The following is a 10,629-nucleotide window of genomic DNA, read 5'->3' on the forward strand; positions in this document are numbered from 1 at the left end:
AGAAAACGAAAACAAAAGATAAAAAGAAAATAAATAGTGAACAACGAGAAAATAAAAATAATATTAAGAAAAAAAAAATGTGGCAAAACGTAATTGGTGCGTATCATACATTGGTTTTCTATTTTATGTCTGTATTCGGACATAAAATCCTCAAAAACTTTTGAAATAAATTTTACAAATTTAAAAACTAATGTAAAAAGTGCTATAAGTCACAATATTTAACAATTAAAAATATTTAAAAAATTATAATCAAAGAAAAGCTCATTCACCTCTCCAAATAATAACTCAATCACGTAAAGTGGAACAAAGAAAGTTAAAGAGTAGTTCTTGGGATGTGATTTACTCTTTTGTGAGGATATTTGACATCTCAGACATTATATGGATGATGTAGCAGTAATTTTCAACTATACTATAGCTGGAGGTCGAGCATTAGGGTTGTAGGTTATGAGGGAGTCGAGCGTTTTTCTACTTTGTATCGGGGACGAAGCTAGACTGATAGTGTTTCGCCTTGGGATGTTAGTGGTTTATATAGTTTCCACACTATTTTCGTTTTTTCTCATAATTCTATGGCATTATTACTGGTTATTGTTGTTGCTTTTCCATCTATTTTCTGTCTTTGACTTTTGTTGCTATCAATGATCTATTATTTATTTTCGTCTTCTTGAGCGGTCTTTCGGAAACAACCTCACAATATTTAAAATTTATTTAAAAAATTATAATCAAAGAAAAGCACATTTACCTTTCCAAATAATAACTCAATCACTAAAGTGGAACTAAGAGTTAAAGAATAGTTCTTGGGATGTGATTACTCTTTTGTGAGGTTATTTGGCATCTCAGGCATTACAAGGTAGCAGTAATTTTAAACTATACTATAGCGAAAATTGAACCATAATCTAAAGACAAATTTTAACACAATTGTTTCAACCACTAAAACAGTAAATAATGACATTAAAGTATCATCAAAATTTTGCTTCTTGCATGTCGTTTTAGAGCTAATTATTTACAATAGATGGTCATATTAAGCTAAACAAGATGTTCTCCCCATTTAATAGCCAAACACCCTAAGGCAGCAATTCACCAGATGGAATTCACAAATTCTTTTGCATCTCTTAGATAGAGCAGTAGGATCAAAATCCGGGAGCAGGGGTGGCGGGATCATCAGACTTTTTTTACCTTGACTGGAATCGATTCTATGATTGAGTAGCATATGCTGGCGGCATGTACTATATTCAAAGTTCAAACTACGTCAAGGACGCCCTAATATGCTTGGTCGAACACACAATCGCCTCAAACGAACTGTTTCCTGAGCAAAAAATAGTAAAATCTGGTAAACATTTAGTCCATCTCCATAGTGTATGCTTATTAGTTATTACCAATACCTACCTCGGTGTCATCACGACCATATCGAATCACAAAGAGACATCTGCAGCCCCTTATGTCATGCAATCTCTTTTGAATCTCTACAACATGAGCTTCAAGATATTTTGATTGGTTCTTTCCCTCCTAGTTAAATGAAGATGAACAGAACACAAAATAAGATGTTATCTGCACTACCTTCAAAATGAAATAAGGATTTGGCCGAAAAAGAAGTAAAGCTATGGATACCCTGACTGATGACCATGGAGAAAGAAGAATCTTTCTAAATCATTTTTGTGTTAGTGGGGCATTTGGGCATTCGAAATACACTTTAAAATGACACAATGTTCCTAATTTGTGATGATTTTTCAATCTTTTCTATTGGCAGTTTAGCACACCACCCAAGCAACAAAAACAACTACTATGCCCCAATCCTAAACAAAGTTGGGTGGGCGATATGAATTCTCACTTCTTTCTTTAAGCTCAAGTCATATCATTATCATGCCACAATAAATAATTGTAGGGAAAATGTATGTATGTATGTATGTATGTATGTATGTATATATATATATATATATATATATATATATATATATATATATATGGTTCTCTAACAAATTTAAAACCTATTCCTAACTAATAAGTATCACTTATATGAATCTTTTTCTTCCATTGTGCACACCAGCCTAGCACTCTAAGAAAATCCTTTTTTCTTGGTAATCACGAATTGAAAATTCAAATATTTCTATGTTTTCCTTGCAGTAATATTGGGAAAAGAAATTCCAATGGAAAGGGTACCTGGAAGCACAAAACAAGATCTCCAACCTTCACTTTGTTACACTCTGAATGTTCAAGAGTAACAGAACGCTCGCGAACTGCCTTTCTTATGTTTACCCATTCATCCTCCTCCGATCCAAGGCTCACAAATCTCACAAGAACCTCCTGCAAAAACAGTGAATTGGTTATTGCAACCATAAATAACGGATTTGATTTCTGTCGTTATAGAAATATAAGTAGGAGCTACTTTAGAGTCTTGCTAAACATTCATTAAGATAGGTTTAGCATATTCCACAATGCCTGGATTCGGTTATATGGTGTTAGTTCTAGAAGAAATAGGAACTGCTTACAGGTTCTCCTGAGTTAAGAAATCGGTGAGAGATAAACGAATCAACATCATACCTGTAAAATCCAGAAGAAAACACTCTATTAATCATGTCATCAACAAGTACTGATGTTTTTTACTTCATCAACCCCACGAGGAATGTGTATTTAAGGTAAATGTTTTTGGCAAAACTGGAAAACAACTCCCCTTAAGAAACAAGCTTTGAAAGTTTTATGTAAACTAAAACTAAGATGATTTGAGAAGTAGACTTTCATTGCCTCTTATTTGAACACTTGAACTCACTGAGAGTTTTCTGGTTCCGTGTGTTTAAAATGGATGGGGACTAATATAGCACAAATTTCAAAAGAAATAAACATAAAGACATTCTCCAACCAGCAGCCATTGACCACCCATCAAAAGGGAAAGCAACAAAAGAGAAAAACAGATAAAACTCTCTGAAAAGAAAATATAGAGAAATAAGACATTTCTTAGTCGACACGGATGTCATATTCAATCAGTTAACTTCATTTTATGGAACCTTTTGAGATATGGACGTCACAAACAAAGACAATATGCAAACAAGAGTCATCACAAGTATATGCATCTCAAATGTTAAAGGAGCTGAAAATGTACTAACACAGTGCTGATAAAACTCAATTACGTATCCAAAATGATATACTGAAACCGATGTGTACCCAGTAAGTATTTCTGACTGTAAAAGACCAAAACCTTCCTGCCTGCTAATTGTACTCTTACCATGCCCCATCTCTTGAAGACCTCGCCTCAAATTCTAATTCTGATTGCGTTAGAACTTTTTGGCCTGCAAAATGTTCGTCATGAATATACTGCAAAATGTTCGTCATGAATATATAAAGTACATTTCTGATGCCAGAGGAAATGCAACTCTAATGTTAAAAGAGAAAGGAGGACCAACTATTCAGAACAAAAGAATTTCAACTATCAATATTAGAAGAAAAAAAAAAGGAAAAAGAAAAGGCCTATGCAATTTCGGTATCTCAACAATTACTTACTTTCCACCAACTGAAGTACCAGATACTCAACATGGTTTGTCGATCTTATTCTATGTCAGTTGAATGTAGCTTTAACTGGATGTTAAGGTTTCAGTTGAAGTTGATAAAGGAAACTAGACAACGGTAAGAAAATAATAGAAGATAAACACTGGAAAACAATACAGAAGAAAGGGGAGGACTTGTGAAAGATAATTTCAAATTACTAATATTACTAATTACTCAGCTGGAGCTGAGAAAACATAAACAAGCCAAAACTTGTTGGGAATATTAAGAGTATCTTATCTCCATAACAAATTTACAGACAAAAATGTGAAATTTCGACATAGTGAATATTCAATGAAGGAATCAAGAGGCACTAATGTGCACTTAATTTCTCCAGAGAAAATAGTGCTTGTAGATAACATTGTACTTAGCCACATAAGGCTCATATAACCACCATGTCAAATTTCTGGCGACATAGATAACATATGTTGAAAAGACCTGCCGTGCTTGGCCACATAAGTCTCATATAACCATCATGTCAAATTTCTGGCAACATAGAAAACATATGTTGAAACAGACCTTCTGCCGTATGAGAGCTTTCATTTGCTTTATCTAAAGCACATCTTTCTGTGACGTCAGGCAGTTTTTTGTCGGCCTCAGCTGAATTATTCTTCAAAGGACAGCATTGCAACTTGTTCTGAAACCAAGTTTGGACCTAAAATCAAGTGAAATAATTAGTGCCATACGAACCTTCAAGCCACAAGAACAGATCCTAGAGAAAGGCTATTGAAGTATGAACCTCAGTCCATTTAACAATCGGTTTTCCTGCACGACCTTGAGAGCGCCTAAAAACATGCCGAGAAGTATGTATTAAAGAATATACATGTACGGATTGTGAGTATGCAAAAAGAAATATTACTTGGTTCAAAGTGAAAACTCACATGAACGTCTTTGCCACTTTCTTGCAGAATTCTGGGTCACAAACTTGTTCACTTGATTCGTTAATTAAGTTCTCCATTTTCTCAATCTGCTCGAATGAAGGATTTGGGAAGACGATGAAAAGATTTTCAGTCAGAAGAAAATAACTGAACTAGAAATGCATCCAATGGTATTAGGTTCCTGTCGCTCAAAAGCAGCAAAATGTAATACGTACAAAAACTGCAAGGCAAAACTGAAGTGCTTGCAGTATGCAGCCTCAGTTTGCAATCTCAGTGAAACACGACAAACGACTTTTGATATAAATATTCAAGACTAACATTTCTACAAAATTATACAGAAAGGACATAACTTTAATAGACCATAGCTTCTACATTCTATTAGCAACCAATATTTCTAGCTCATTTAAATACTCCACTATTTTCTTTTATCTTTTGTGATATTAAATGGAAGAAGAGGGACTGCAACCTATTAACAAATTGAACTAACTTTGATATGTAGAACGTAAACTAAATCAAACCCATTGGTTTGCTCAATTCCAACAGCTGAGACTTGCTACCCTTTTGCAAGAGACTACCGTCTAATTGGTTTCATCCTTCATAACATTGTCGCCGACCTTCCTTAACTATTTAAACTTTTAAATTAAGTCATTCATATAATTCAATATGGAGTCAAAACAGACAAAGTTCTTGCGTTAAAGTTTCACGGCCACATATTAACAAACTATATCCCCATGTTTGGCTCAAAGGAAAAGGGGAAATAAAGATTCATCCCTCATGTAAGAGATGTGTCACAAACTTAAATAAATAAAAATATCTCCTCTTTAACAGCTTAAATCATAATACAATGCCGTTCACACAATTCAACATGATTTAATCCAATGAGCGTCAAGCGCAGAAAATTCCTCTATATCTATCAATCAACTACACCTTAATTCCAAACAAGTTGGGGTCACCTATATAAATTCTCTGTATCCATTCATTAATCATTTATTATAGTATGACTACTTTTACTCTAAATCTCAACCTACCACAACCTCGGCTATTTATTGCACATAGGCAGAGTGATAATGCATACTTCATACTACAACTATATACTCCATTTGTCTCAATTTATATAACACTCTTTCCTTTTTAGCTTGTACTATAAAGAATGACACCTTTCTATATTTAGAAACTATTTAATATTAAACTTCACATTTTACCTTTAGTTAGCTGATTTATAGCCCCAAAAACATACTACATCCGTTCCGGTTTATGTGAACCTTTTTCGAAAGAGTGACCGGAACGTGTACCTGACAAGCTTGTAGGTACCTGCTGGTCGGCATACTTTTTGTATAATTTTTTAATATCTAGATTTTAACTTTAAAATATTGAGTTAATTTAATCCAATTTAGCTTAAAAAATTAGTCAAATTGACACTCGAAAAGTGAAAAGATTCACATGAACTGGAACAGAGGTAGTATCATTCTTTTTGGAACTTATTAATAAGTAAAGCGTGTTATATAAATTAAAAGAGAGGGAGTACAATTTTTCAACGACCCTAAAAGACAAAACATGAAAAAGATAAACAAATTTCTAAATAGAGATCAAACAAGAAAAATATCAACTTAATGCATATATCATCTTAATACAATTCTTCAACTACCCGTCAAGAACAAATTTGGAAAAGATAATCCTTTAAAAAAAATGGAACCCAGAAAAGAAATGGAAAGTACCTCAGCTTCTGAGAAGCCAGAGAAAGATCCAATTTGTCTCTTTCTGGGTCGAAGTTCCAATTCCATCTAACAGTAGATTTGAACGAAACCCACAATTTTTTTCTGAGGAAATTATAGTAAAAGAGAGAAATATGGCCGAAGGTCCAGCTCCATTTAACAGTAGATTTGAACGAAACCCACAATTTGGAACGCAACCCAATTTGTCTCTTCTCATGGTTTTATTGGGCGCCTATTTCAAAATTAATATTAATTCCGTTTAGCTTTGAAACTATTTTCTTTTTGGTCCGTTCCAAAAACAATAATCCTTTTTAAATTTGGAAATAATTTTACTTAAACTTATAATTCTACCCTTAATGAGGAGCTTTTATAACCACACAAATACGTTGGGGCCCTTTTTGAATTGTTTAGGACCGCAAATTCTAGAAGTCTTTATTTTTTCTTAAACTCTGTGCCCACTCAAACAAGTTTACATAAATTGGAACGGAAGGAGTAGTAGTCTATTTAGTGTAATTCTAAAATTCATTTATTTTTTAAAAGTATTTTTTAAGAAATTATTTTTAGTAAGAATGTGGCCCAAAAAGCCAAAAAACGAAGAACGGTCATGGAAAAACGATAACTATTGTTCCATAGGTTATTTTTGAGTGGGGGAAATTTTTTAGGCGATTCGGGTCCAATCGCCCGGATGCATGCACGTAACATGGGCTATAGCACACGGAATTTGAAAATCAGGCGGAATTTTAATTTTTTGGCCCTAAAATACCAAAAAGCGAGAAACGGTTATGGAGAAGTGATGACTATTGTTCCTTAGGTTGTTTTTGATGGGCCAACAAAATTTTAGGTAATTCGGGTCTGGTCGCCCGAATACATGCACGAAAATCTTAAAATCGAGCAAAATTCAAGTTTTGACCCTAAAACACAAAAAACGAGGAACAGTCTTGGCAAAGCGATGACTACTGTTCCTTAGATCGTTTTGATGGGATGATAATATTTTAGGTGATTCGGTCCCGGTTGCCTCGATGCATGCACGTAGTGTGGGCAATATCATACGAAAATATGAGAATTAGGTGAAATTCAAGTTTTTTGGCCCTAAAATGCTAAAAAAACGAGGAACAGTCGTGGCGAAGCGATGACTATTGTTCCTTAGATCTTTTTTGATGGGTCGACAATTCTTTTTAGGCGATACAGGTCCGGTCGCCCGGATGCATGCAAGTGACATGGGCTATAGCACACGAAAATATAGAAATGGGGCAGAATTCAAGTTTTTTGGCCCCAAAACGCTTAAAGACGAGGAACAGTCATGGTGAAGTGATGACTATTGTTCCTTAAGTCGTTTTTGTTGGGCTAGCAGAATTTTAGGCGATTCGGGTCCGATCGCCCGGACGCATGGAGGTGGTGTAGGCTATAGCACAAGAAAAATTAGAAATCACGCGGAATTCTAGTTTTTTTGTCCTAAAACGCCAAAAATTAGGAACGGTCATAGCGAAGCAATGATTATTGTTGCTTAGGTCATTTTTGATGGACCGACAAATTTAGGTGATGCGGTCCGGTCGCTCGGATACATGCAGGTAAAGTGGGTTATAGCACACGAAAATTTAGAAATCGGGCGAAATTTTAATTTTTGGACCCTAAAACGCTAAACGACTAGGAACGGTCATGACAAAGCGATGATTATTGTTCCTTATATCATTTTTATGGGCCGACAAAATATTTTAGGTGATTCAGGTCCGGTCGCCCAGATGCATGCAGGTGGCGTGGGCTATAGCACACGATAATGTGGGAATCGAGCGGAATTCTAGTTTTTGGCCCTAAAATGCCAAAAAATGATGAATGAACATGGCGAAGCGATAAATAATGTTCCTTAGGTCATATTTTATGAGATGACAAAATTTTAGGCGATTCGAGTCCGGTCGCCCGGATGCATGCATATGGCGTGTACAATTCCGGTTTTTGGTTCTAAAAGGACAAAAAATGAGGAACAGTCATGGCGAAGCGATGAAAATTATTCCTTAGATCATTTTTTACGTGCTGGTAAAATTTCAGTCGCTTCGGGTCCTCGCTTGGATGCATGCAGGTGGCATAGTCTATAGAACACGAAAATCTAGAATTCGGGCGGAATTCCAATTCTTTGACCCTAAAATACCAAAACATGAGAAACGATCATGGCAAAGCGATGATTAATGTTCCTTAGGTCATTTTTTATAGGTCGTTAAATTTTTAGGCGATTCGGGTATGGTCGTCTGGATGTATGCAGGTGGCATGGGCTATATCACATAAAAATTTGGGAATGAGGCGCAATTCGAGTTTTTTGGCCCTAAAATGCCAAAATATGAGGAATGATCTTGGCGAAGCGATGACTATTATTACATATGTCGCTTTGATGGTCGGTAAAAAAATTTTCGATTCGGGTCCGGTCGCCCGAAGCATGTAGGTGGCGTTGGCAATAGCACACCAAAATCTGAAAATCGGGCGCAATTCTAGTATTTGGTTATAAAACACCAAAAACCGAGGAATGTTCATGGAGAAGAGATGACAATTGTTCCATAGATTGATCGGCTAACAAAATTTTAAGCGATTCTGGTCGCCGGATGAATGCACGTGGTGTGGGTTATACCATACGAAAATTTGGGAATCGGGAGGAATTCCAGTTTTTTGGCTGAAAAATACCAAAAAAGAGGAATGGTCATGGCGAAGCGATGACTATAGTTTCGTAGTTCGTTTTATGGGCCGATAAATTTTTAGGTGATTTGGGTCCGGTCGCCTGGATGCATGCAAGTGGCATGAGCTATATTATACAAAAATCAAGGTATGAAACATAATTTCAGTTTTTTGACCCTAAAACACTAAAAGATGAGGAACGGTCATGGCGAAACGATGATTATAGCTCCTTAGGTTGTTTTTGAAGAGTCGACAAAATTTTAGGTGATTTGAGTCTGGTCGCCCGGAAGCATGCATGTGGCTTGGGATAGCACACGAAAATCTAGAAATCGGACGGAATTCCAATGTTATAGCCCTAAAATCCAAAAAATGAGGAACAGTCATGACGAAGCGATGACTATTATTCCGTAGGTCATTTTTGATAGGCCAACAAAATTTAAGGCGATTCGAGTTTGGTGGCCCGATACATGCAGATGACGTGGGTTATAGAATATGAAAACTTGGGAACTAGGTAAAATTCTAGTTTTTTGCCGAAAAATGCCAAAAAAAAAAAACAAGGAACGGAGATGGCGAAGTGATGACTAATGTTACTTAGGTTGTTTTTGATAGACCGACAAAATTTAAGGTGATTCACGTCCGGTCTCCGGATGAATGCAGGTGGCGCGGACTATAGCACACAAAAATTTGGGAATCAGGTGCAATTCCAGTTTTTTGGCCCTAAATCACCAAAAAAATGAGGAACGATCATGACAAAGAGATGATTGTTTTTCCTTAGGTCGTTTTTGATGGGGAGGCAAAATTTTAGGTGATTCGGGTCCAGTCGCACAAATGTTTTTAGAAATGTGACGGAATTCCAGTGTTTGGCCCTAAAACACCAAAAAACGAGGAACGTTCATGGAGAAGCGATGAATATTGTTCTATAGGTCATTTTTGAAAATATTTAGGCAATTCGAGTCAGGTCGCCTCGAAATTCTGACAAACAGGGGAAATTCTAGTTTTTTGTCCCTAAAATTCCAAAAAATGAGGAACGGGTATGGCGAAGCGATGACTATTGTTCCTTTGGTCATTTTTGATGGGCTGACAAACTTTTAGGCGATTCGGATCCGGTCGCCCGAATGCATGCAGGTGGCGTGGGCTATATACGACACGAAAATCTTGGAATCGGGCAAAATTCCAGTTTTTGGCCCTAAAATACCAAAAAATAGGAACAGTCATTACAAAATCATGATTATTATTTCATACGTCATTTTTTATTAGCCGGAATATTTTTAGGCAATTCTGGTCCCATTGCCCAGATGCATGCAGGTGGCGTGGGCTATAGCACACAAAAATCTTTTGAATGAGGCGGTATTATTATTTTTTGGCCCTAAATTGCCAAAAATTAAGGAACGGTCATGGCGAAGCGATGAATATTATTTCTTAGGCAGTTTCTTATGGGCAGGCAAAAATTAAGGCGATTCGGGTGCGATTACCTCGGATGCAGGCAGGTAGCGTGAGCAATAGCATACGAAAATTTGAAAATCAGGCGAAATTGCAGTTTGTTTGCTCTAAAACGCCAAAAAAGAGGAACGGTCATGGAAAAGTTATGACTATTGTCCCATAGGTTATTTTTGAGTAGGGACAAAATTTTAGGCAATTCAGGTCCGATCACCCGGATGCATGCAGGTAACATGGGCTATAGCACACAGAATTTGAAAATCAGGCGGAATTCCAGTTGTTTTGCTGTAAAACACAAAAAAGTGAGAAACAGTTATGGCAAAGTGATGACTATTGTTCCTTAGGTCGTTTTTGACGGGCCAACAAAATTTTAGGCAATTTCGGTCTGATCGCCTGGATGCATGCACGAAAAT

At 36.3% G+C, this 10,629-nt stretch overlaps 1 protein-coding gene across 1 annotated transcript; it reads right to left on the bottom strand.

Annotated features, from left to right (window-relative positions):
* Nucleotides 1-921: 921 nt before the first annotated feature.
* LOC107819104 (protein SAWADEE HOMEODOMAIN HOMOLOG 1) lies at nt 922-6,328 on the bottom strand. Its single transcript, XM_016645184.2, has 9 exons — nt 6,125-6,328; nt 4,413-4,498; nt 4,271-4,316; nt 4,051-4,186; nt 3,215-3,278; nt 2,484-2,535; nt 2,155-2,298; nt 1,384-1,503; nt 922-1,303 (listed from the first exon to the last, which is right to left on the bottom strand). Exons 1-9 carry the CDS (start codon nt 6,188-6,190, stop codon nt 1,247-1,249), a joined length of 771 nt encoding a protein of 256 aa, XP_016500670.1. The 5' UTR covers nt 6,191-6,328; the 3' UTR covers nt 922-1,246.
* Nucleotides 6,329-10,629: the final 4,301 nt, after the last annotated feature.

Source organism: Nicotiana tabacum, chromosome 19 (assembly GCF_000715075.1).
Source record: "Nicotiana tabacum cultivar K326 chromosome 19, ASM71507v2, whole genome shotgun sequence".
Lineage (NCBI taxonomy): Eukaryota > Viridiplantae > Streptophyta > Magnoliopsida > Solanales > Solanaceae > Nicotiana > Nicotiana tabacum.

Coding starts and splice junctions, on each gene's coding strand:
- LOC107819104 (XM_016645184.2), bottom strand. CDS start 6,190: ATGGAATTGGAACTTCGACCCAGAAAGAGACAAATTGGATCTTTCTCT. Junction 4,187..4,270: donor CGATTGTTAAATGGACTGAG/GTTCATACTTCA, acceptor ACTTGATTTTAG/GTCCAAACTTGGTTTCAGAA. Junction 1,504..2,154: donor ATCTTGTTTTGTGCTTCCAG/GTACCCTTTCCA, acceptor TCATTTAACTAG/GAGGGAAAGAACCAATCAAA.